The sequence below is a fragment of the Herpailurus yagouaroundi genome, unplaced genomic scaffold (assembly GCF_014898765.1).
Source record: "Herpailurus yagouaroundi ecotype Mexico unplaced genomic scaffold, PumYag 28, whole genome shotgun sequence".
In the NCBI taxonomy this organism is placed as follows: Eukaryota; Metazoa; Chordata; class Mammalia; order Carnivora; family Felidae; genus Herpailurus; species Herpailurus yagouaroundi.
Genome location: NW_024412376.1, coordinates 96,610,640 through 96,636,792, shown reverse-complemented (window position 1 = coordinate 96,636,792; position 26,153 = coordinate 96,610,640). Strand labels below are relative to the sequence as shown.

At 37.7% G+C, this 26,153-nt stretch overlaps 1 protein-coding gene across 9 annotated transcripts in view; it reads left to right on the top strand.

Moving 5' to 3' along the window:
• PTPN13 (protein tyrosine phosphatase non-receptor type 13) overlaps positions 1 to 25,705 on the top strand; it is a 228,831-nt gene extending 203,126 nt beyond the window's left edge. For 7 of the 9 annotated variants that reach the window (XM_040479058.1, XM_040479028.1, XM_040479075.1 and 4 more), the window contains 11 exons: positions 1,572 to 1,665; positions 2,337 to 2,474; positions 2,576 to 2,664; positions 9,367 to 9,422; positions 12,118 to 12,224; positions 14,003 to 14,151; positions 15,626 to 15,716; positions 18,523 to 18,860; positions 19,842 to 20,057; positions 22,179 to 22,241; positions 25,003 to 25,705. In XM_040479058.1, coding sequence (XP_040334992.1) covers positions 1,572 to 1,665; positions 2,337 to 2,474; positions 2,576 to 2,664; positions 9,367 to 9,422; positions 12,118 to 12,224; positions 14,003 to 14,151; positions 15,626 to 15,716; positions 18,523 to 18,860; positions 19,842 to 20,057; positions 22,179 to 22,241; positions 25,003 to 25,098 — 1,437 coding nt within the window. In that variant the 3' untranslated portion in view covers positions 25,099 to 25,705. The remainder of the gene's footprint in view (positions 1 to 1,571; positions 1,666 to 2,336; positions 2,475 to 2,575; positions 2,665 to 9,366; positions 9,423 to 12,117; positions 12,225 to 14,002; positions 14,152 to 15,625; positions 15,717 to 18,522; positions 18,861 to 19,841; positions 20,058 to 22,178; positions 22,242 to 25,002) is intronic. The other 2 variants (XM_040479038.1, XM_040479017.1) reach the window with 2 other exon arrangements.
• Positions 25,706 to 26,153: the final 448 nt, after the last annotated feature.

Here is a 26,153-nt window from a genome sequence, read left to right as displayed (position 1 = left end):
CGTTTGGCTAACATTTCTTTTTATGATTTTCTTTTGGCATGTAATGAACATTCTAAAACGATCCCAGCTGGATATCCACTTTGTGGAATTGTTTAATCCCACACACATCCCATACAGTCTGAGCCCCACTGTTTGAATGCCTTTCCACATAAGCTCCAGAGCTGAGGCATTGCTCTTCTAGTAATCTGAAAATCCTGTCATCTCAGCAAAATCTGGACAAAAGCTGGATTTAGCATAGAAGGAAAATTTAGTGACCAGAGGCCAAAATTCCATGCCTTTCATCTCACTGGTCCAGCAAGTCTTTAAAAGATATTGCAATAGAAGAATTATTAGGCAGAAATGATTGGGGCACAGAAATAAAAATGCCTTGGTCTTGGTATGTTTGTGGATTGAGAGAAAGCAAGACCCACTATTCCCTGTTTATTCATAAGGTCTACAGTTACACAGAGCTGGAACACCTGGATTTTCATGTATTTCTAGTGTTAGTCATGTTGTATGGTGCTTATTTTCTTTTTAAATATCAGCATGTTGTTGAAAGGGAGAAGGGGAGAATTTCTTTTTAAGTTAACATAAAACACTCAGAAGCTAGGACCTTGGTTATTCATGGTTGCAAACATTTTTTGTTGGAGTTAAAGTCTTTCAGGAAGTCTCTCAAGCAATACTCTGTCCTTGATGCTAATGTCTGTCTATGAATTTCTCATGAAGATTGGAGTTTCACAATCCAGTAAAATTGGACATTGTGTAACCACTATTTATGAAGAAATAATTCTATTGTGTCTATCATTTCTACTTTTTATCTTGATAAAAAGAGTAAAATCTTTGGAGCAAACCACCTTTTATTTGTATAAAATTATTTCATTTTATCCTAACCATTTAATTTTGCATTTTTACCCAAATCATTTTTCTTTCAATAGGCCATGTACCATGAAGTGTTCACAATTTACCATTGAGTTAGAAAGTTAAATTCTGTTCAATAAGTAATTTGTAGTTATGAATCCATTGTTATTCTTTTTAAATTGAGATGAGATTTAGACTAGACTTAAAAATCTTTATATCCAACAGTTGACCAGGATGTGAAACTAGAGTTTATGTCCAAGTCACAGCTTCACAAATACTTAAAAGATTTTTTCCCTTTCCCCCAACTTATTACTTTAGTAATCCTATAAAACTTTTAGAAAAGATTTAAAGGAAGACAAGTCTCATAAAATATGCCTCAAAAAAGAGATTTCTGCACTCAAATAAGCTTAGGAAATGCTACATAATAGACTCTTGGCAACTCAAAATTTATATTAGTAAACACTGTGAGAATTCTTAGAATAGAAATACTGATTTGATGTTGTATTATCTGCTGTTTCCAGAGGTTTTTGGCGATGGAAAGTCCCATTCTCTTTGTACATTCCGTTGTGCTGATGTTTCCTAGAAACATTCATCTATCATGGAGAGATATCAAATGGATTATGTACAAAGAAAGAGGGAGAGAAGGACACAGATGGGGCAATCTACAGTCCCTCCCTAATCCTGGAAGTTAGCAAAATAGTAAACTAATGATTTGCTCTGGTTTCATACTTTAGGTTAATGGGGAAGAAATAATTGAAGTTTTGTGCCCTGAAGGAAAATGCTCTACTTATCAGATGAAGGGATCAGCAGACTTGATTCTCTCCAAAGGTAGTTTTTCCAAATCAGTCATCCAATTACTCTAAATGTCCTAATAGTTCAGGTAATAAAGAAATATTAGGTATTGGGCTTACATGTTTCTATAGTGTAACAAGAAAAGATTGTTGTTCAAAGAAATAAAAGAACAATGTAAAATTAATTATTGTTCATTGCATTACTGTACAAATGTGCCTGTATCCTAATATTAAAAATATTTTTAGATGATTAAAAAGATAGCTGGTTTTGTGTGATAGTGTTTCTTACATTCCTTGGAAGCAGCAATTCACAGGTAACCTAATTAGAAAATTTTTCTTGGACATGTATGGGCTACCCTATTACATCCTTAATTTTTGTAACCTAACTTCTTGAGCTTCTTTCATGAATTAGTAATTTGGAATCAATTTAGGAAAATAAGCATTAAATTCTTGATGTCTCATGGAAAGATTTATTCACAGACATAGATTTTGGTTTGTTCTTTTTAAGCTACATTTGTGTGATCTTCTGTCACAGCAGCCAGAGGAGTGCTAGAACTAAAAATGGCTGGTTTGCATGGTCTAACCGCTTTTCCAGTCATGGCTGCCTTTCGAAGTAGATGCTTGAAATTTGAAAGACCTGATGTAGCGTCTCTTTCTCAAATCAATATTTTTAAAGTAAAATCTCATGTAAAATTACTGTTTTTCAAGAATCTAATGTACAAGAAGATGATATTTATGATGATCCTCAAGAAGCTGAAGTTATTCAGTCTCTGCTGGATGTCGTGGATGAGGAAGCCCAGAATCTTTTAAACCAAAATAATGCAGCAGGAGATGTCAGTGTTCCAGGTAGATGAACCAGAATGAATAAGTTGGTACACTAAGGAGTGCAAGAAGGAGGCCTCTAGGAAGCATTTTAATTTCTCTTGGCCCACTTATTTCTTCCCCAGGTTCATTGAAAACCAATGGGAAGTTATCTGAAGGGAGAGCAGAAGATACAGACTGTGACGGTTCACCTTTACCTGAAGACTTTACAGAGGTAAGGATAAGAGCTAGATAAACACTATAGGATGTTATGTCTTGTTAGAATTATGTATCTTCTTACATAAAGTTTGCTTTCTCTGCTGAGGCCTTATCTCTGCCTCCACCAACCCCACCATTTCTGATTTTCCAACACCGCTCATCCCCTGCCCCAACTCTGGCATTTGCAGGTTTATGTTTACTTGTCTGGTTCCTGTAGACATTGGACTTTGCAGCCTATCCTAGTGTGCTAGGGCTGCCACAACAAAATACCACAAACTGGAAGACTTAAGAAACAGAAATGTATTTTCTCACAATTCTAGAGGCTGGAAGTTCCAAGGTGCCAGCAGAGTTGGTTTCTGGTGAGACCTCTGTCCTCCACTTGCAGATGACCACCTTTTCACTGTGTCCTCACATGCCCATTCGTCTGTCTCACCAGAGAAGAGACCCCTGGTGTCTCTTCCTTTTCTTATAAGGACACCAATCCTATTGGATTAGAGCCCCATCCTTATGACCTTATTTAGCCTTAATTACCTCCATTAAAAACTGTCTCCAAGCAGTCATTTTGGGATTAGGGCTTCAACCTGTGAATCTTGCAAGGGACACAATTCAGTCTATAACACAATAATCTATGCTTTAACAAGTTATAAAATATAATTAAATAAAATTTCATTCGCAATAGTTAAATAAGAGTATAGGCATAAATTCAACCCAAATGTACAAAACCTATATTATGAAAACTTTAAAACTCTACAAAGAAGCAGAAGAAATATTAAAGAGAAACATTTCTTATTCCTTGATAGAAAAACCCAAAATTTAACTTCTCCCTAGATTTACCCATAAATTAATATGGTCCCATAAAATATTTCAACTTTTTTTTAATGTTGATTTATCTTGAGGAGGGGAGTATGAATGGGTAAGGTTAATAATGATGGGTAATGGGGCAGATAAAGAACGGGTAAGGGGCAGAGAGAGGGGGAAAAGAGAGAATCCCAAGCAGTCTCACTCTGTCAGTGCAGAGCCCATCGCAGGGCTCAATCCCATGAACCATGACATCCTGATGCTGAGCCTAAATCAAGAGTCCAACACAACTATCTGAGCCACCTAGGAGCCCCTTCACCTTTTTTGTAATGAGAGGCAGACTAGCTTGGTAAAATGATTTTAAAGTTCACTTGGAAGAAATTAGGATGTAAAACTGTTCAGGACAAATCTAAAAATTAAGGTTTATGGAGGGAGAATATTCCTACCAATTATTAGTAAATATCATGTAAGTTGTTCTACCACCAAAGTGTAGATAGATCCCGCAAATATACACGTTGAGAATTCAAGATGTTAAAGACCAAACATTTTGGGACAGTCCATCCTTTAAATTTAATAAATTGACGCTTGAATATATGGGACATCTGCTTCAGAAGAGATTTTGACTAATAGTAAACAAGACAAAGAAAGTGAAAAAACAAATTCAGGAAAGGAGAAAACAAAGTACTGAGATAAAAACATGAAGAGCTTATATTTGTATCAAACTCTAAATGTGTTAAAATCACTATGGAAATTATATTCATAAGCAGACAAATTCAAAAAAGACAAATATGACTAATCTCCATAGCTGAAAGGAAGACTAAGCCAGTATTCTGGAAACATTTTCTGTTCATTTTATATTTCTAGAATGTTGCCTACATTTGAGTAGTTTTAAGAGTCACCTAGAATTTCTGAAAATATTTAGTTTTTCATAAGTATGCTTCTTTGGGACCACCCTAAACAAATTGTAGATTATTTATTGAACTGGCTCATAATAGTGTGTTCTACAACCCTGGAAGTTGTTTTGTTTTTGTTCCTTTAACTTTTATTATTGAAGTGTAGTTGAAATACAATGCTCTATTATTTTCAGTTATGCAACATAGTGATTTAACAATTCTATACATTATGCAATGCTTACCACAGTAAGTGTAGTTAATCACCTGTCATCCTTCAAAGTTATTACAATGTTATTGATTCTCTTTCCTGTGCTATACTTTTCATTTGGTGACATTTTATAATTAATTAATTTATTTTAGGTAGCTCCATGCCCAGAATGGGGTTTGAATTCATGACCCCAAGATCAAGAGTCACATGCTCCACCAACTGAGCCAGTCAGGTGTCCCAAGACATTTATTTTATAAAGTTTGTATCTCTTAATCCCCTTCATTTATTTCACCTATCCCCTCAGCCCTGCCCCCTCTGCCAACCACCAGTTTGTTCTCTGTATATATGAGTCTGTTTCTGTATTTTGTTTGTCTATTTATTTTTTAGATTCCACATCTAAATGAAATCATATGGTATTTGTCTTTCTCTGACCTACTTCACTTAGCATGATATCCTCCAGGTCCATCCACGTTGTCACAAACGGCAAGATCTCATTCTTTTTTATGGCTGAGTGATATTCCATTATGTATATATACCATATCTTCTTTATTTATCTATTGTTAGGCACTTAAATTGGTTCCATATCTTGGCTGATGTAAGTAATGGCTGCAGTAGGGGTGCTTGTCTGGCTCAGTTGGTAGAACACGCAAGTCTTGATCTCAGGGTCATGAGTTCAAGCCCCACATTGGATGCAGAAATTACCAAAAAAAAAAAAAAAAATGCTTCAATAAACATTGAATGTGTGTTTTCATTTTCTTTGTGTAAATACCCGATAGGGAAATTACTTGGATTGTATGTACAACCCTGAAAGTTTTAGGGTTTTAACCCTGAAGGTTTTCTGATGAGTCAAAAGTTAAGCTACTTTTGATATTATAAATGAAATTATGATATTATAAATAGTATAGTATCACACACGGTCATTTGTCACTGTCTTGTAACTTGTCACTCTACACTTAACTACCTCTTAATGAAGGTACTTCAGGCCAATGTCTGAGCTTTATTTATGAATGAAGGAATGAATGCCAGTCATATACATAGTATAAATCATCATCTAAAGTTTCAAAACTATTCACTTAGCTATTGCTGAACTCATTTGACCCTGATTAAGCTGGGGATAACAAGGTAAGAAGGTATATCAGGGTTTCTGTCCTCAATTTGCTTGTATAGTCTAGTAGTCAATTTGGGAGCTGTACAATGTAAATAAGTAAGTACAATTTTTAAAACTATAGTAAAAACATGTCCTGATAAATGTTTATATGGAATTCAGAGAATGTTACAAAGAATTGTGGAATAATAGGGACTATACAGGAGTAGATGGGTATGGTTATTAAGGCTTCCGAGAGAATTAGCATTTTATTTATTTATTTTTTAATGTTTATTATTGAGAGAGAGAGACAGAGCACAAGTGGAGGAGGGACAGGCTCCAGGCTCTGAGCTGTCAGCACAGAGCCTGATGCGGGGCTCGAACCCACAGACCGTGAGATCATGACCTGAGCCAAAGTTTTAGCATTTTGAAGGTATTTGGTAGGTGAGATGCAATAGGAAAGAGCATTCCATACTGAGGAACTGCTTAGCAAGGACATGAAGGTCTGGATCAGCCTGGGACATTCAGGGCACTAAATCATCGCAAGTAGGGTGTAATGTGGTATCTCGAAAGCTAAGACTGAAGAGATAGGGAGGGGTGAGTTGAGCAAGTGACTTGGATGTCATGGCAAGGAATTTGGTCTTTCTACACCTCTGGACAGGCAACTTTCCTGAGAGAGATAGAAACATGTCCCCCATTAGCTCAAAACATCTAAGATGGAGAGAAGAAAGGCATGGCCTCCTAAGACATGACATCATTGTGCTGAAATACATCAGCACACTTCCTATGTTGTTTCTAATACTGGTTATTAATCAGAAAACAATAGAAACTTTCAGTGGCTTTCCATCACCTATAAGATAATCATGCTTGACTGACTGTAGGATCCTGGCTTTATGGGCATTCGACTGATGTAGTCACAGAGCCCTATGCTTAGAAGAGCTCCTCATGTGCTGTGCCATCATCTTGAAATTCTCAAATTTTTAACAAGATATCCCATATTTCCATTTGACAATGGGCACCGCAAATGATACAGTTTGGTCTTGGACCCAGGAGATATGTCTACTCTTCAAGTTGCTGGATCTGGATTCTTTGAGCAATAGGATAACAAACCAACCTTCAGATGGGCTGGCCTTGGTAAAATCTAAGTCTTTTCCTTAAGGCAGTGCTGTAGCTGCCTTCTCTTCCAAGGAGCCTACAATCCAGAATGAGAAGAGAGACCGCAGGCCATCTCCTTAACCCAAATCTACCCCATACACAGGTGAACCTTGCAAATAGTGGGAAATTTTTCTTTAAGTTTTCAAATTCCAGTTAGTTAACATACAGTGTAACATTAGTTTCAGGTGTATAGTTTAGAGCACTTCCATACAGTGCTCATCATGACACATGTGCCCCTTAATCCCCATCACCTATTTAACTCATTCTTCCACCCGCCTCCCCTCTGTGGTAATCCATAGAATTTCTTCTCTATAGTTAAGAGTGTGTTTCTTAGTTTGCCTCTCTGGTTTTTTCCCCATGATTGTTTGTTTTGTTTCTTAAATTCCACATATGAGTAAAATCGTATGGTATTTGTCTTTAACTTATTTCACTTGGCCTAATACTCTGTAGCTCTGTCCACATCCTTGTAAATGGCAACATTTCATCCTTTTCATGGCTGAGTAATATTCCAGTGTGTGTGTGTGTGTGTGTGTGTGTGTGTGTGTGTGTGTGTACACATACATATCTTCTTTATCCATTTATCAGTCAGTGGACATTTGGGCTCTTTTCATAATTTGGCTATTGTAGATAATGCTGCTATAAACATGGGGGTGCATGTGTCCCATCAAATTAGTATTTGTATGTCTTAGGGTTTAATTACCCTGTAGTGCAATTGCTGGATCATAGAATAGTTCTATTTTTAACTTTCTGAGGAACCTCCATACTCTTTTCCAGAGTGGCTGCACCAGTTACATTCCCACCAACAGTGCCAAAGGGTTCCCCTTTCTCCACATCCTCAACAACATCTGTTGTTTCTTGTATTTTTCATTTTAGCCATTCTGACAGGAATAGTGGAAAATTGATATTGTTGTAGTATCACTATATTTTATTTCCAATTGGGCTTTATCTCAGCATTTTCATATTAATAACATTTGACTCTTATAAAAGGCTTTATACTTTTCAAAAGTATCACACTCATGGTAGATTCTTAGACCAGTTTTATGATGGGAAATACAAAATCCAAATGACTTTACTTGGAAAAAAATCAACCCAGACTAAAATTATCAACTTGCAGAAACAGGTAACATCTAAGAAGCCTTCCTTTTAGTTATCCGTGGATAAAATCAAGCTACATTTTTTTTCTTCCTCCATAGAAATTCTGCATTTTCCTCAAATAAACTGAAGTTCATATCAGAATAACTTAATTATAAATACTTCTTAAGTCTAAAGGTCTATAACTGAAAGATCATATTAAAGATTATTTATATCTTGGGGCACCTGGGTGGCTCAGTCGGTTGGGCGTCTGACTTTAGCTCAGGTTATGGTCTCACGGTTCGTGGTTTCAAGCCCCATGTCAAGCTGTGTGCTGACAGCATGGAGCCTGGCGCCTACTTCGGTTTCTGTGACTCCCTCTCTCTCTGCCCCTTCCCCGCTCATGTTCTGTCTCTCTCTGTCTCTCAAAAATGAATACACATTTTTAAAAAAGGATTTTTTATATCTTTATTAAAGAAGTGAGACAACCTTCTGTGGCTCAGGCATAATAAGCACGTGTAGGCACATAGTGGTAACCAGACGTGGTTCCTGCCCTAGGAGGGCAAGAGAATGATCAAATAAACACCCAAGTAAACATGAAATTACAAGTTGTGATAAGGTCTATGAAGTTTAAAAAGAAAAGAAGTGGTGCCTGGGTGGCTCAGTTGGTTTGACGTCCGACTCTTGATTTCAGCTCAGGTCATGGTCCCAGGGTCATGGGATTGAGCCCCACATCGGGCTCCATACTGAGCATGCAGCCTGCTTGGGATTCTTTCTCTCTCTCTCCCTCTGCCTCTCTCCCCACTCGTGCTCATGCTCTCTCTCTCTCTAAGAGAAAAAGAAAAAAAGTGCTACAAATAAAAGCAAATGGATTATGGAGATAAACAGAGGCCAGATAATTCAGGGTCTTGAAACGAAAGGACTATCCCATTTGTTAAGATAATTTGTCCTAATAAAGATTGGAATGTAAGATTTATTAATCATCTAAGAATGAAACTTGTCATCTTCTGATTGTAGCAAACTGCACTTGCAGTATTTGGGTCTCTGAGACACCATACTCAGGTAAAGTATGAGCTGATTGGTCTATGTTCTCCACAGAAGGACCCATCACTTTAATAATAAAAGGGCAAGATAAGTTAACACACTGAAAATTACTAAGATTTTTCTGGAGAGCCCATTTTCAGATTTTAAAATTGAAGTAGTATAAGAATATGCATGTCTAATCATACTTCAGCTATACATCTTGTCTTCTCCTTACCTCTGTACCATTAATATCCCTTATGAGAAATGAAAAGCCAGTCAGTAAGTGGGACCAGCAAAACTCTTGGGCCACTGAAGATGCCTTAGCCACAGTTTGACATTAATTGAATGTCATACGTGTGTTTGTTATATGAGGATGGACATGACAGAAAATATAGGAAATAAGTAACAGAAACAAATTGAACACTGAGATTGTTTGATTTTTTTTTTACAATGGGCTAATGTAATTTTTATTTCTCTTTATTGTAGTCTATCAAAATGAATGGCTGTGAAGAATATTATGAAGAAAAAGTAAAAAGTGAAAGGTAAGAAAATAATCCCTTAAAGTATATAACAGGGGCACCTGGGTGGCTCCATCAGTTGAGCATCTGACTTTGGCTCAGGTCATGATGTCACAGTTCATGAGTTCGAGCCCCATGTCAGGCTCTGTACTGACAGCTCAGAGCCTGAAGCCTGCTTCAGATTTTGTGTCTCCCTCTCTCTCTCTGCCCCTCCCCCACACATTCGTTCCCCCTCCTTCTCTCTCTCTTTCTCTCTCTCTCAAAAATAAATAAACATTTAAAAAAATTAAAGTATAAAAATTCCATTGCTTTTTAGAAGTGCTCTGAGGTGGGGGTACCTGACTGACTCAGTTGGTGGAGCATGTGACTATTGATCTCAGGGTCATGAGTTCAAACCCCACCCTGGGTGTAGAGATTACTTTAAAAAAAAAAAAAAAAAGGTTTTTTGAAGATTTTCATTTAGGTCTTGCTTTTGAAATTAATTTATTTTTTTCCAATGAAATGAGAATGTTGACTAAATTAAAACCCCACCCTGGTTTAGAAATTACTTTAAAAAAAAAAAAAAAAAAGGTGTTCTGAAGATTTTCATTTAGGCCTTGCTTTTGAAATTAATTTATTCTTTTCCAATGAAATGAGAATGTTGACTAAATTATGGACCTATGGCTGAATATTAAGAATGTTTTTAAAATACTGTTATAAGGGTTCAGGTGGCATGTGACAATGTATTTGTTATAACATTCCTCCAAAAAACAGTATCCTTGACCATGGGGAAAAAATGAAAGAAAGTCTAAAAGGGAAAGTGCCAACAATGAGGAAAGTCTAGCAAATATCTGGGCCAGCTGCCAATAATTGTAAAGATACAAGCTCTGCCCTGTTAGGCAAGGGAAGGGGAGGAAGGAGGTCGGGGAAACTAGTATATCTAATTTATTTGAATGCAAGTTAGAAACACTATTAACATATAAATTTTATCTACATGTTACTAATTCTTGGATACACTTTCTTTTTGATTTTAACATTTCTGAAATCATGAAGGGCCTTACAACCATCAGTATAATTTCTTCCTTAATGTGAACAAAATAATAGTGTATCTTACAATGATGAGTGTCAAAGATTCAAAGAATTGTAGTACATAACCTTCAATCTAGCAATTTCATTTCTAAAAACTGGCTCCCACTACCACATGTGTGCAAAGACATTTCTACAAAAATGTAATTGCAACATCATTTACACTTGTAAAAAAATAATTACACAAAATAAATTAGGGTATACGCCTACAAGCACCCATGAAACACTAAAGCAGCTAATCAAAGGAATGATAAAGGAGGGAATGCCTGACGGAAGGATCTCCAAACTATACCCTTGCAAACAAAATATATTTATTACATGACAAAAGCAACCTCATTGATGCAGAACTTGCAAATTAAATGTTAATTGCAACCCATAATTATCTGGAACAGAGGAAAACATTCACCATAAAAGCAACATAATTGCTGCCCCATTATTGACGTTGTGGGACCATTGTACATGTCTTGTTTTAATGGTCTATACTAATGTCAGACAGATGTACTCTGTTTTTTTCCCCCTGAATATCATAAAATGCAAAAATGTGTTCAGCCTTTTACATTATGCTTTTTCATCTCATTGCTAAAGTTTTGTCCTGCCTGGATTCTCTTTTCTAGCCATCCACCCTACCAGCAAGATGGCATCTACTGTGTACCCCTAGAATAATGGGAACTTGTACTGTGTTTTATTACATTACCTGAGTGTCCTGATGCAGAAATGTCCCTCCAGCCTCCACTTGTAGCAAAAGACAGATGTGCATCAACAGAGACTTCTATAAATAAATTAAGATACATCCATATGGTACAATAATAGTAGGTAGCTGTTAAAAAGACACAGAGAGCTCTACTGACACAGTTGTAACTGGTTATCTGTGTTGAAGCGGGCAACAAACCACTTTCTCTATCTCCAAGGGACTCCTTCAATCTAACGTCCAAACACAGGATTTGTTTGAAAATAAATTTTAGACTATATTAAACAATTCTGTACTTCAGTTTAATTTACATCTACCAATAAATCTTAGGACTTGTAGGCTTGGGTTTTTCAAATCAGATCATCTGTTTTTTTGTTTTTTTAATTTTCTTAACATTTACTTATTTTTGAGAGACAGAGAGAGACAGAGCATGAGCAGGGGAGGGGCAGAGAGAGAGGGAGACACAGAATCTGAAGCAGGCTCCAGGCTCTGACCTTTCAACACAGAGCCCAACGTGGGGCTCGAACTCACAAACTGCAAGATCATGACCTGAGCCAAAGTCAGATGCTTAACTGACTGACCTACCCAGGCGCCCCCAGAAGATCTGTTTTTAAATATCTTGATAATTGTACAGGAAATAAGGGGTTCGAGGATATTCTTTTTTGAGAGAGAGAAGAGAGAGAGAGAGAGAGAGAGAGCATGCATGCACACATGAGTGGGAGAGGGGCAGAAAGAGACAGAAAGAGAGAGAGTGAAAGAGAGAATCCCAAGAAGGCTCCACACTGTCAGCACAGAGCCAGATGCGGGGCTCAATCCCATGAACCATGAGATCATGAGCTGAGCTGAAACCAAGAGTCAGACACCTAACCGACTGAGCCACTTGGGTGTCCCTCAGGGATATAATAGTTAAATGCATTTGGGGGACAAAACTGAAGAAAATATTACAAACGTGTTTTGTTGTCATAGCTTGATTCAAAAGCCACAAGAAAGGAAGACTGATGGTGACAATGAAGTGGCCTGGGCAAGTGATGAATTGCCAATGGAAACAACAAACCTTGAGGATTCCAATAAAGGCAAGAATTTTATAAGCCATTTTTTTCATCAAAAGCAATGGATAAAAAAATAAATGTTTGAAAATCATAGTTTTCAGAATACAGAGATATGCTATTTCTCTATATGTGTGCATTATTTGGTTCTATACATTAAATGAAATTACATAGGCAAACATCAGCATTTAGTTCTCTAAATAGGTATTTGAACAGCTGGAGGCTAAAATTCTCAGTGGCTTGAAGTAAAACACACAAATAAATGTGTAAATATGTTAATTGGAAACACAAAGTCACAGTTTTGCCAATCTGGAACGAGAAGTCAAGGAGTACATTTAATTTATAATAAAACAGGTAGAATCGCTCAAAGAGGGAAAATTAGGGGCGCCTGGGTGGCGCAGTCGGTTAAGCGTCCGACTTCAGCCAGGTCACGATCTCGCGGTCCGTGAGTTCGAGCCCTGCGTCAGGCTCTGGGCTGATGGCTCGGAGCCTGGAGCCTGTTTCCGATTCTGTGTCTCCCTCTCTCTCTGCCCCTCCCCCGTTCATGCTCTGTCTCTCTCTGTCCCCAAAATAAATAAACGTTGAAAAAAAAAATTTTTAAAAAAAAAAAAAAAGAGGGAAAATTATTACCCTTGAATCTCAACCTCATTTTTTAAAAGAGAGAGTCAATTGCTGTGTCCTGTTACTGCTTCTGTGACTTTATAACTGAGCCAGTAGAGAAATGAAGCTCTATTCAGTGTTGCATTTCTCTTTTTTTTTTTATAGAAGGCAGTGTTACACTAATGCAACAAAAGACATGGTTTTGTAATTTGAAGTGTTAGTTGTTAAAGGAAATTAAAGTAGTTGAATGAACACCTTTTTGATTTATGTGGACTGTTAGTGTCCGTGATGGTGCTTTTGTCAAATCCCGTAGCCCATGCCCATCTCCAGTGTTTGAGCTCCCATTGCCTTTACGCTCAGTTCTGTAAAAGTTTACACCTACTTTCGAGAAGTGAATTCTGTGTTTACAACTAGCCTTCACCCCACCACATGTTCCATTTCTTAAGATATCGTACAGCCTCCTATGCCCTACAGAGCCTGGCATTATTGTTTTCTATGTAGTAACTGTCATCAGAATGCTTTAGTTAACTAATTTACAGGTATGTCTGCAAAGTTACACTTATGCAGACTATAGCAAGAACTCCCTCCTACTTTTTTCCAGGATAATAGTTGCTTTCTGATAGGAGTAGTTTCCACAGAGCAGGTACTAAATTAGATACATATCTCTTCTAAGACACTGATATCACTTATTTGATAAGCTCCTGAAGACCCCAACTTTTCACTTGTATTGATAAAACTGTCAAATGCCAGAGATACTGGCACTGAGTACCAAGGGAGGGTAGAGAGAGGAGACATCAGTGTTTCTAATGCAATGTCCCATTATGAAGAATTTCTGAAGCATCCCACTTCATCTTTTCCCCATGTGCTTGGAAGCTAATTAAAGTGCAAAGCAATAAGAGGACTAGATACGTTCTCATCAAGAAAATAGTGCCATCTGAGTCAAGAGAAGCAAAAAAAAAAAAAAAAAAATTCAAACTCTTCTAGAAACTGTAAGTACACAAGAGCCAAGGGCCTTGCCATGGCCAAGATTTTCCTATGTTGATTGTAGGTATCTGCCTACCTGTTCTATTGCCTTATTAATTCTAAAGACTCTTCCTTTGGTAAAAATAGAGGAGGTAAGAACAGGCGCGAATCCGTTCCCTTATTGGCTAAATCAATTATGTGGGAATTTTTTTTTAAAACATCGACTGCTGTCTTCCTGTTAGATCATCCGTTTCTGACAAATGAGGAGCTTGCTGCAGTCCCCATCGTCAAAGTGCCCCCCTCCGGTAAATACACCGGTACCAAGTTGAAATCAGTCATTCGAATGTTGCGAGGTTTGTTAGATCAAGGGATTCCTTCTAAGGAGCTGGAGGTAAGTGGCTTCTGCCAGTGATTCTTTATCAAAGTTTTATATGCAAGGTTAGGAGAAATTTTGAAAAGGCCCATTACCTCACAACTCTACTTCCAACTACCAGCACCATCCTGTCCTGTCTAGCAGGAAATTAATTTTTCCAGTTAGGATCCTAATAGTACTGGTTTAAAGAGATCTCTTTAGCTGCTTTGGAGCTTCATAAATCTCCCGAAAGATTACCCTTCCTGCCTCATAGTAGCGATAAAGAGGCTTTTTTTTTTCAAGTTAAGTGTCAATTCCAACCATCCACTAAACTTCATAATTAATACACTGTTGATGTAGTTCATTAGCAATAGTTTCTAGTTTAATACAGCTCCAGAAATATGCCCCTCAGTTCAAAGAGGCAATGGTTCAGAGCCCTTGCTCATGTCATCTTGCTGGCAACATTCATATTTACCATGAGACAAAAGAGGAATGTAGCACCCCTGTGGTTTTGGGGTTTACCTGGCTCATCTCTCTCAAACCATATACTTGCTTTGCCTACTTCCTGAGCTTTTCATAACCACTGAAGTGAAAGGAGCTAACTTCTCCTGAGAGCTTCTGCAATGTGCTAGATGCTTTGTATTAAATACTCACAATAATGTAACTCCCATTAATAGATTTGGAAACAAGCTCACAATACTTGAGGTATACTCTCCTCCATTTTGCAGAAATGATTTCTTTCTTTAAGGTTTAAATGTCACCATCCCACAGACCTGCCATCACAACCCTTTATAAAGTAAATCTTTATTTTTCTCTAACACAGTAGCTTGTTAAGTTCTTGACACATATATCACAGTATGTTTACTTCTCTACTGCCTCTTTCGCCCAATGGTCTGAAAGCTCTAGGAGAGCCAGAATCGTATCTTCCTTCTCACTACTGTATTCCCAGCACTTATTACAGTGCCCTGCATCTAGTAGGCATTTTCAATATATATTTGTCAAATGGAAGGATGGATGGATGGATGGATGGATGGATGGATGGATTAATGAGTGGATGAAAAGTGACAAAGAGTTGACTTTAAAACATAGGACTGTCTAACCACAACTCTACCATAAAGGTTATTCTATGACCCCACAGACAGTATTGTCAAAAAATTCTACTCCATCTCATTTTTTAAGTGCAAGTTGTTTTTATAGTTGTTTTTTTCCCTAAAATATAATTATAGACCTTTTTAGACTGAAATGTAAAATTAAGATACAAAGTACAGCCTCACAAAATTAGTTGAGTGACTACAACATGTGAAAGATATTTGCAGAAATATATTTCAAATATCAGATTAATATTGGGATTTTAGACTTGCTTATCTTGCCAGGACAGATCTATTTCTTAACATTCAGTGTCTACCCTGATCAGTAGCCAGTTTTGCACCCTGCGTATTTAACGTATTTGCAATTATTACTGAATTCCTGCTTATTTTGACAAATTTAACTTTATTTCCATTTTTGCTTGCAGAATCTTCAAGAATTAAAACCTTTGGATCAGTGTCTAATTGGACAAACTAAGGAAAACAGAAGAAAGAATCGATATAAAAATATACTTCCCTGTAAGTTCCAATTTGGCTTCAAATCAAATGTATGTCTAATATAATTTGAACTGATTGAAAACTTTTATGCTAGTTTACCTATTTCTCACATAAGTGTGTGTGCGCGCACACAAGCACATATTCAGAGATTTACATAAGTAACAAATACATTTAGATATAGAATGTGAATTCTTTTTCAAATCATCTATGATATACTAAAAATCACACTGAGGAATCTTAAATATTTCTTCAGACACTTGTGAGTTTTTACAGCATAGTATTAGAAATTGATCAGTGATGCCAAATCAGTAATTTTAAAGTCCTCTTGAAAATATGAAATCAACTTCTGGATGAGTGGTTTCTCAGTTCATGTGTCATGCCAACATCTATTTATTCCACTCACTTTATGGTAGAAAAACATCTCTGATATATGTGCATGTGGCTGCAGTGGTACCAACGGTGGTACTACCAGGTTGCATTATAGTTTGAACTGTTTCAGATACAGGAAGGAAAAAAAGCAGTTCCTTTTTACCCACATTTTACCCATTCCACCAATCAACATGTGATTTTTTAAATTATATCTGTTTGTAGCCGAAATATCAATGTCTAGCAACTTTTTGTTTTCTTTAGCCACTTCTCATAGTAATGATCAGCCACATATCTATATATTAGCACATTGGATTCCACCATGTGTGACACAATAAGCCTATCCTCAAGGAAGTCATAAATTCAAAGACCCGTAACGGAGCCAATAGTGACAAATCATGCAATAAATAATAGCTGAATTTTCTGAACCCAAGACAGAAGACACAAAATTTATTTTGGCAAACTTCCTGCGAAAACAATCTTAACATCTTAAACATGTTAATCTTAACATCTTAAAAATTAAATTGAGGGGTGCCTGAGTGGCACAGTCAGTTGGACATCCGACTCTTGATTTACAGGTCATTATTTCTTTGTGGGATTGAGCCCCACATCAGGCTCTGCACTGACAGTGTGGAGCCTTCTTGGGATTCTCTCTCTCCCTCTCTTTCTGCATATCCCCCACTCATGTGCACACGTGCTCTCTCTCAAAATAAACTTAAATAAATAAACAAATAAACATGAAATCGATAATGGTTCAGTATAAAGTAGGTGGGAATTATTTCAGGCAAAAAGAAAAAGAAATGGTCAGACTAGTATCTTAAAATCAAATGGAGTAAGCCATGAATCTAAAACTACTGAGTGGATTTATTGCCATGAGTTATGATGTAAAAGTCAAGTAATTGAAGGGCAATTGATGGAGGATTTTTAAGCCTATTAATAAAGTCATAATTTGATAATCCTAGAAATTACCAGTTAAATTTATAAATGTTTTAAGTAGAAATGGCTTCTGATGTGTAAGTACATACAAATTAATTATCTTGGATAAGATGGCTTACATATACTTTCACTGGTTTGAAAATTTATATTCTGACTATGAAATTACCATCAGACAAAGACAAGAGCCTACATACCTGGAGAATAAAGTGAGCTACCTTTTGATTTATTGTGTTTATAGTTGGCTGCTGATTTAAAAGAACATAATTTAATTAGATGAGCAAGAGGTAATTATGCCAATTATACTTATAATAAGTACTTTAGTAAACTCACTATAATATTAATATTTGTTTTATGAAATAATCTTTTGGCATTGTCATTCATTAAATTCAGTCTTATTGTCACCATTAAGATAAGGATGGATGGGGGCACCTGGGTGGCGCAGTCGGTTAAGCGTCCGACTTCAGCCAGGTCACGATCTCACAGTCCGTGAGTTCGAGCCCTGCGTCGGGCTCTGGGCTGATGGCTCAGAGCCTGGAGCCTGTTTCCGAATATGTGTCTCCCTCTCTCTCTGCCCCTCCCTCGTTCATGCTCTGTCTCTCTCTGTCCCAAAAATAAACAAACGTTGAAAAAAAAAAAATTTAAAAAAAAAAAAAAAAGATAAGGATGGATAAGAAATAGTAAAGTTAAGTTTGTTTCTCTAGGAACTTGTTAAGAAGTTCTAAATGTATTAATTTATAAATTTCAGTTTTTCAGCCAAATCTGTGTAAATAATATCTAATTGTCTGTCAAACTCATTGAGTTGACATCTTAGATATACTTGTAATGAGTGAAATGGGTAAATATAAAATGATTTGGCTATACTATAATTTGAAAATATGCTTTTATTAAAATGTGTTTGTGATTTCATTTATGACTCTGAGGAATTTCTCATAATCTTTGAGTGACCCTGTTTGTAAGGCCCTTGTTTAAAAATGCATGATACAGGGGTGCCTGGGTGGCTCAGTCAGTTAAGTGTTGGACTCATGATCTTACGGTTCATGAGATCGAGCCCGTGTTGGGCTCTAAGCTGACAGTATAGAGCCTGCTTGGAATTCTTTCTCTCCTCTCTTTCTGCCCCTCTCCCACTTGAGCTTGCAAGCTACACAGTCTATCTCTCTTCAAATAATTTTAAAACCTTGAAAAAAAAAGAAATAGAACAAATTCTTTAAAAAATACATAGAGTGGCTCAGTTAGTTAAGCATCTGACTCTTGATTACTGCTCAGGCCATGAGCTCATGGTTGGTGAGTTTAAGCTCTGCATTGAGCTCTGTGTTGACAGTGTGAAGTCTGCTTGGGCTTCTTTCTTTTCTCTCTGCCACTCCCCCACTTGTGTGCTCTGTCACTGTCTTGCTCTCTCTCTCAAAATAAATAAACTGAAAGAAAGAAAGAAAGAAAGAAAGAAAGAAAGAAAGAAAGAAAGAAAAGAAGGAAAAGAAAGAAAAATGCATGATACAGATGACTCTGTTTTGTGGTGGAAAATTCACAGATGACGCTACAAGAGTGCCTCTTGGAGATGAAGGTGGATATATCAATGCCAGCTTCATTAAGATACCAGTGGGAAAAGAAGAGTTTGTTTACATTGCCTGCCAAGGACCTCTCCCTACAACTGTTGGAGATTTCTGGCAGATGATTTGGGAACAAAAATCCACAGTGATAGCCATGATGACCCAAGAAGTAGAAGGGGAAAAAATCAAATGCCAGCGCTATTGGCCTAATATCCTGGGCAAAACGACAATGGTCAGTGACAGGCTTCGGCTGGCTCTTGTGAGAATGCAGCAGCTGAAGGGCTTTGTCGTCAGGGCAATGTCCCTAGAAGATATTCAGGTAAGCAAATTAAATCTTTCCATCTCCCAAGGCTTATCTCCTACTTGGAATGTAGGCCTAGATTCTTTCTTTGATAGCATCAGTGTATTCCTAAATGAAAGCCAACAACTTCTGGGTTCCCATTTCAGTGGCACTAATGTCACCCATTATTTTTTATCTAATGTAAACTTAAATGTGACCCTCTTCATGACTTCTACCAAGCCGTTTCCTCCAGTATGTACTGTATTAGAATGAAAATGAGAACACAGGACTCAAGGTGACCATCTATCATCCTTTGCGTAGTGATACAACAGAATGGCTCGAAGCTATGTGCTGGAAATGTTTTGTTTTTTTTTAAGGTCAAACCTCTCAGTAGAGTGAGTAAACGTTTTTAAAAAATCTCTAAGTATCAAGTACTCCCCCATAAACAACATATTTAGTTTACTTGCTAATGAGGAAATGCTAATGTTGATGGTGCTGTGGAAAAAACCCTAAAGGACTTGACCAAGCCATAGGGATGGGGGAGGGTAGATTTCAGTCAGAAAGAGCAAGTGCAGAGGCCCTAGGCTTGAACTGTGCCTTAGTGTTTTTAAAGAGCCGCAAAGAGGTCTCTGTGGCCATGAGGAGCAGGTTAGGTCTGAGAGTAGCTGGGCCAAATTTTGTAAGGCAATTAAGCCATTGCAATGACTTTGGCTTTTATGCAGAGTGAGTTAAAAGTGAAGTCATTTAGAAAAGGTTGTTATTCACATCAAAATGTAATTTGCTTTTAGGATTTCCAAAAAGTAGTTTTTACCAGTATTTAAAATGTGGATTTAGCAACCTCCTTGATAAAGACCCTCCATGTGTTGTTTGATAGAGTCTTTTTGTCTCTTTCACCTTTCCTTTCATCCGATCCAATGGGCAAGTCAAAATTTGAAAGAACAGTATATTATTAAGAATTAAAACTTACGTGTGAACAATACAGTATGACTTTATCTATTTTCTTTTGTTGTACAATTTCAGACAGGAGAGACGCGACATATTTCTCATCTGAATTTCACTGCCTGGCCAGACCACGATACACCTTCTCAGCCAGACGACTTGCTCACTTTTATCTCTTACATGAGACACATTCACAAATCGGGCCCAATCATCACACACTGCAGCGCTGGCATTGGACGTTCAGGGACCCTGATATGCATAGATGTGGTTTTAGGATTAATCAGTCAAGATCTTGACGTGAGTACAAGATATAGGCTGAAACTAGGGCCACCTGAGTGGCTCAGTTTGTTAAGCATCTGTCTTTTGATTTCAGCTCAGGTCTCATGGTCATGATTTTACAGTCATGAGAACAAGCCCCACATCAGGCTCTGCACTGGGTGTGGAGCCTACTTAAGATTCTCTCTCCCTCTCTCTCTCTCTCTCTCTCTCTTTCTCCCTCTGCCCTTTCCTCACTTGTGCTCACTCTGTCTCTCTCTGAAAAAAAAAAAAAAAAAGTTATAGGCTGAACTAGCATTTGACCAGAACTAATGGTAAAATCTAATTTTTAATAGTGTGCTATAATCTTGGAATTTTTTATTTAGCAGTTTCTATAAATCTCTCAATTTTCTTACTTCATCAAATTATAATTTAGTAAATGTTGTTCAAAACTACCCAGATCATAATCAAGAAGAAATAATACTTCAAATTTATATTTGATTTTTTGTTTTGTTGTTGTTGTTGTTTTTATTTTTTATTTATTTTTTGGGAGAGTGCAAGCAGGGGAGGGGCAGAGAGAGAGGGACAGAGGATCTGAAGCGGGCCTAGCACTGACAGGCTGACAGCAGTGAGCCCAGTACAGGGCTTGAACTCATGACTCATGAGATCATGACCTGAGCTGAAGGTTGCTCAGCTGACTGAGCCACCCAGGTGCCCCAAATTTATGTTTGTTTTACTGGTTTTAACTGTGCTCAGAAGTCCCTTATGCACTATTGCATGTTACTCTTTATAGTCTGTAGGCTTGTATAAGATAAAGCCAGTGTCACCATCACACTTAGGAATAGAAATATTGAAGCACTGGGGCTGGTTCAGTTGGTAGAGCAAGCAACTCTTTATCTTGGGGTCCTAAGTTCAAGCCTCACATTGAGTTCGAGCTTACTATATATATATATATATATATATATATATATATATGCACAAAAGAAAGTATATTGGGGCGCCTGAGTGGCTCAGGGTTAAGCATCCAACTTTGACTCAGGTCATGATCTCTCAGTTCATGAGTTTGAGCCCTGTGTCAGGGTCTGTGCTGACAGCTCAGAGCCTGGAGCCTGCTTCAGATTCTGTGTCTCCCACTCTCTCTGCCCCTCCCCTACTCTCGCTCGCTCTCTCTCTCAAAAATAAACATTAAAAAAACAATTTTTTAAAAAAAGACATATTCTTTTTTTGTTACTGTTACCTGTAGGTGGAAAATGTGTACTTTGTTACTATACAAATTGATGCTAGTCACTAAATAATTACTTCTACTTTAAAAAAATTACTCAGTAAACAAAATTACTGATTACAATCTTATTAAAATTAAATTAGTATAAACCTTACTTACAATGTTAGAACGTCTTACTGTATATAAGCAATTAAAATCATCATGTCTTAAAGAATTTTGGTTAAAAGCAGTTCTGTCTTGCTCTTCACACAGTATTGTATCTACCATTAATGATTTAAGTGGAACAAAACAAAACAATCTATTTCTCCCTTGTTTCAAACTGCTAACATCAGTGAAAATAAAAAGATCAGGAATTTCATTCTGAAAAGCAAACTGCAGGAAAAATAGCTTGCCTTGTGTTTTTTTAAGGGTGATATGAGGGGGCACCTGAGTGGCTCAGTCAGTTTAAGCATCTGATTTTGACTCAGGTCATGATCTCACGGTTTGTGGATTCAAGCCCCGCATCAGGCTCTGTGCTGACAGCTGAGAGCCTGGAGCCTGCTTCAGATTCTGTGTCTCCCTCTCTCTCTCTGTCTGTCCCTTCCTCATTTGTGCTCTCTCTCACTCTCTCTCAAAAATAAATAAATAAACTCAAAAAAAAATTTTTTTTAATAAAATAAATGGTGATATTAGAAATAAGTCAAATTCCAGAGGGAAGACAATTTCTGTTTGGGACTTTCAAATAAAACAACTTCCCTTAATTCTTACAAAGAACATAAATAAAATTATGAAATGATGGCAGAGTTAGTCCATTGACTTATTTTGTCTGGAACAATTTCCCAAAGCTGCTATAAGGGGAAGGAGAATGAGATATAGAAATCTATAGAAGTCCTTCCTCTGTGAACCTTTGGGGTTCAGATTCGGTGACACTTTCTCTAACGGATAGCCATTTCCTTTGGCAGTTTGACATCTCTGACCTCGTGCGCTGCATGAGACTGCAAAGACATGGGATGGTTCAGACAGAGGTGAGTCTTGGTGTCTTCTAATTAGGATTTTCATGAGGATTCGGATCTTTTCAGAGTTCTGGTTAAACCATTTCTCTTCTTAATGGGCCTTCACATTATTCCTTAAAACCAAACATCTGTGGTAGTGAGGGACTTTTTTTTTTTTCTTTAAGCATGAGGACTAATTCAGAAAAAAATGAAAATATTTAAATTTTGCCTTTTATTTTTTTTAAAAATGAAGAAAAAAGGAGTGCCTGGGTGGCTTAGTCGGTTGAGCATCCAACTCTTGATTCTTCTTGGGTTGAGATCCCAGGGTTGTGGGATCAAGCCCTGCATCTGGTTCCGTGCTGAACATGGAGGCTGCTTGGGCTTCTCTCTCTCTCTCTCTCTCTCTCTCGCTCTCGCTCTCGCTCTCACTCTCTTCCCCTCTCCTCCATCCCTCCCTATCTGCCCACACCCCCCCCCAAAAATAAGAAAAGGGGTGCCTGGTGGCTCAATTGGTTAAGCATCCAACTTCAGCTCAGGTTATGATCTCATAGCTCGTGGGTTCAGACCCCATGTTGGGCTCTGTGATAACATCTCAGAGCCTGGAACCTGCTTTGGATTCTGTGTCTCCCTCTCTCTGCCCCACCCCCACTCATGTTCTGTCTCTCTCCATCTCTTAAAAATAAGTAAACATTAAAATAAATATTTTTAATAAAAATACTTTTTTTTTTTTAGTTTTTTTAAAAATGAGTGCATCTGCACTGCAAAGAACAGGGGGGCATGTTGGGGCAACAATTGGGGATGGTACCAAATAGCATATAATTAGTGGCATTCTTTCCCCGTTTCCAACTTAAAGATGTTAAAGGTAATATTCTTGCTACAGAAATTCCCCGAGAGAGAATGGAATCAGCAGCACTGAGCAGAAGGCCAGAAGGCCGGCTGGAGTTGCTTGGCTTGGACGAGGCACTCTTGGGGGAGAGTGAATGTGTGCATCTGTATCTCCTGTTTTGATCATGTTCATTTCAAACCATGATAACAAACCATGGGTTATACCACCCACTGACCTACAGACTTGTATCTTTCCAAGAACTGCATTATGTAGATTATCTGTCTGTTCTGAGCAGTTCCACTATTCTTATTGTTTGTATTGTGGGGAGGGATATGGAAGCTTTTTATATGTCTGTAAGTTCACATTTCTCTTCCTCGTGAAGAATATAAAAGTTTATGACTATCTTTAAAATTAAAGTTTGCCTGCCTTCCATTCATGTACACTTTTAATTCAAGTTAAATCTCCTAAATATTAAGCTGATACACATTTTTTAGGTAAAGAGAACCTACTGATCTGAATAAGTTCTTTATACCCAGGAAATTGATTCATTCAACAAACACTTATTTACTGAGTGTCTGCTGTGGACCAGGCATGCTTCTAGGTACTTGGAGCACATCTGTGATGAATGACACAAAGATCCCTGCTAGAATAGCAAAGATCTTCTCATGGGGTGGTGTGGAGGAAGACAGATATTAGGCACACTAACTAAGTTATCTAAGATCTTTGAAAGCAATAAGTACTTTAGAGGGGGAAAAAAAATAGATCAGGGCAAAGAGGAAGCATGGTGGCAGGCTGGGAGAGGTACTTTCAATAGGGTGGCAGCACTGAGAAAGTGACACTGGAGCCAAGATCTGAAGGAAGGGTAGTGCGGGTCTTTGGCTGTGTGACAGTAAGAGCATTTCAGGCAGACAGAACCACCCATGTGGAGATCTGAGGCAGGAGCAGGTCTTGCGTGTTTAAACATGGCCATGGCTGGTGTGGCTGAGGTGGAAAAGGGAAGTGACAGGACCAGAGCCTGGGCTTTCTTCTGAGTGATGTGGACTGACCTGATCTGAGTCACATTTTAAAGGTCCTCCCTGGCTACTGTGCTAAAACAATACGGGATTTGGGGAGAAGGCTGCAGGGTTAGAAGCAGGTAGGTCCATTAGGTGGCAGGTGTGGTGCAGACTGGAGTGGTGGATGTAGGTGGATATAGGGGGAAGGGGGCATCATGGGAAGTAGGCGTGCGAGAAAGTCAAAGATGAACTTGTGCAAAATGTGGGAAAGTCAAAATACAGATAAGCAAAAAGGGTTACTTGTATTCCTACTCTCCAGAATTGCCAACATTTTAGGGAACGTCCTTACATTCTTTAGTCCAAACAAGTGCACAGGCACGACTGCTTTGAATGAGTTTCAACTGTAGTTGTTTTATTGCTTTCCATTTAGTATATCGTGAATTAATTCTTTGTATAACAAGAAAACTCAGATCACTGCACCATCAACTAAACAGAGAGTAATTTCACCAAAAAAAAAAAAAATTAATTTCGAAAGACTTTGATTCTTTGATTTCCATATTCTTTTGTTCCAGATATTTAAAGAAAATTACTTTGTATGGTGTCTCGGGTTTTGACATTTCAGAACATCAAGATGAGCTCAATAAACTCTACAGGAAATTCTGTAGGAAGTTTATTTTTCCCTTATAAAAGCAAATCATAAATATTACCAAAACACAAAACATAAAAGTGGAGTACCACAGACAATTTCGGTTGGGACTCTGGGATATTTCCACCCCCCAAGGCTTTTCCCCTCCTCGTTTTGTCCATCCAGTTTCAGCTTCTTATAATTTTTATGATACTGCACAACTCTATGTCCTGCGTCTTAATAGTAACTATAACAAAATTCTCCATATTTCCAAAATTACTCATGACGTATCTATTTCACATTATAAATCTAGAATCTGTCTCTTTTTTTTCTCTCTTTTGGCCATAGGATCAGTATATTTTCTGCTATCAGGTCATCCTTTATGTTCTGACGCGTCTTCAAGCTAAAGAAGAGCAAACAGAACAGCCACAGCTTCTGAAATAACAGGAAAAGAACAGCCTTCTGGATGCTTCTTCATCTCTCCCCCCGACCTCCAACAGATTTTCCTGCTCCCTGTTTAAAATAATGATCACAGGGCCGCACGTCCATACAACATTATTATGCTTATTCTCCTCTACCTTAGAGGGGCATTCTTCACAACAACGATGGTGAAATGCTGTATTTTTACAGCTACTTCAACCTGTGATGATAATTTAAAATTCTTTAGCACTAACTGAACAATGCAGATCTTAGCGATGATTAAGGCAGCCTTTGATTATAGTTGACATTGTTACAAAGACACACACACCAAGTCTATTTTTAATGCACCAATCTTGTTGATAGCAAAATTCTTTTCCAGTATTTTAATAGAGTTATTTTATAGGAGATACTTGAAACCAGTATTTAAGCTTTAAATGACAGTAATATTGGAATAGAAAAATGTAGCAAATGTTTACTGTATCAGTTTCTGATGTTTACTATATAGAATTTCCTATAATATATTTATATACTTTTTCATGAAAATGGAGTTATCAGATACATTTGTAACTGCATTATCTGTTATGCTTCATCTCACTCTGTAAATAAAAATACATCTTAAAAATATGAGCAAGCCAAAGTGTGTGCGGACAAATTCAACATTTTCAGTGTGTTATTTCTTAACACCCAGGCACTGGGGAGACAAGAACTTCTGGACCCCAACTTCCCATCTCCCCAACTTGGCCCCAGGCGTGCCGGCCCCAGGGACCAAGAGTGGTGTTAGAAACCCTGCTGGATCTTCATCAGGGTCTGACGTGAGGGTCCGTGTCCTGACGAACTGTAGCTAAGACATTCAGTCTCCCTTCCTTCCGCCTCGCCGTGAGTGGTGCCAGCTTACTGTGCCTCATACATAAATCAGAATACTTTCAAGTCCTAATTGTGGTAAAACTCAGAATATCTAAGCTGACAAGGGGTAATCAAGGAAAACAATATCACATTTCCTGGGAGGTTATATTTGGTTCTGCCTGAAGGGAAAGAGATCTGCCTCAAAGAGCCTGCTTCTGATTCTCAGTACCGACCGC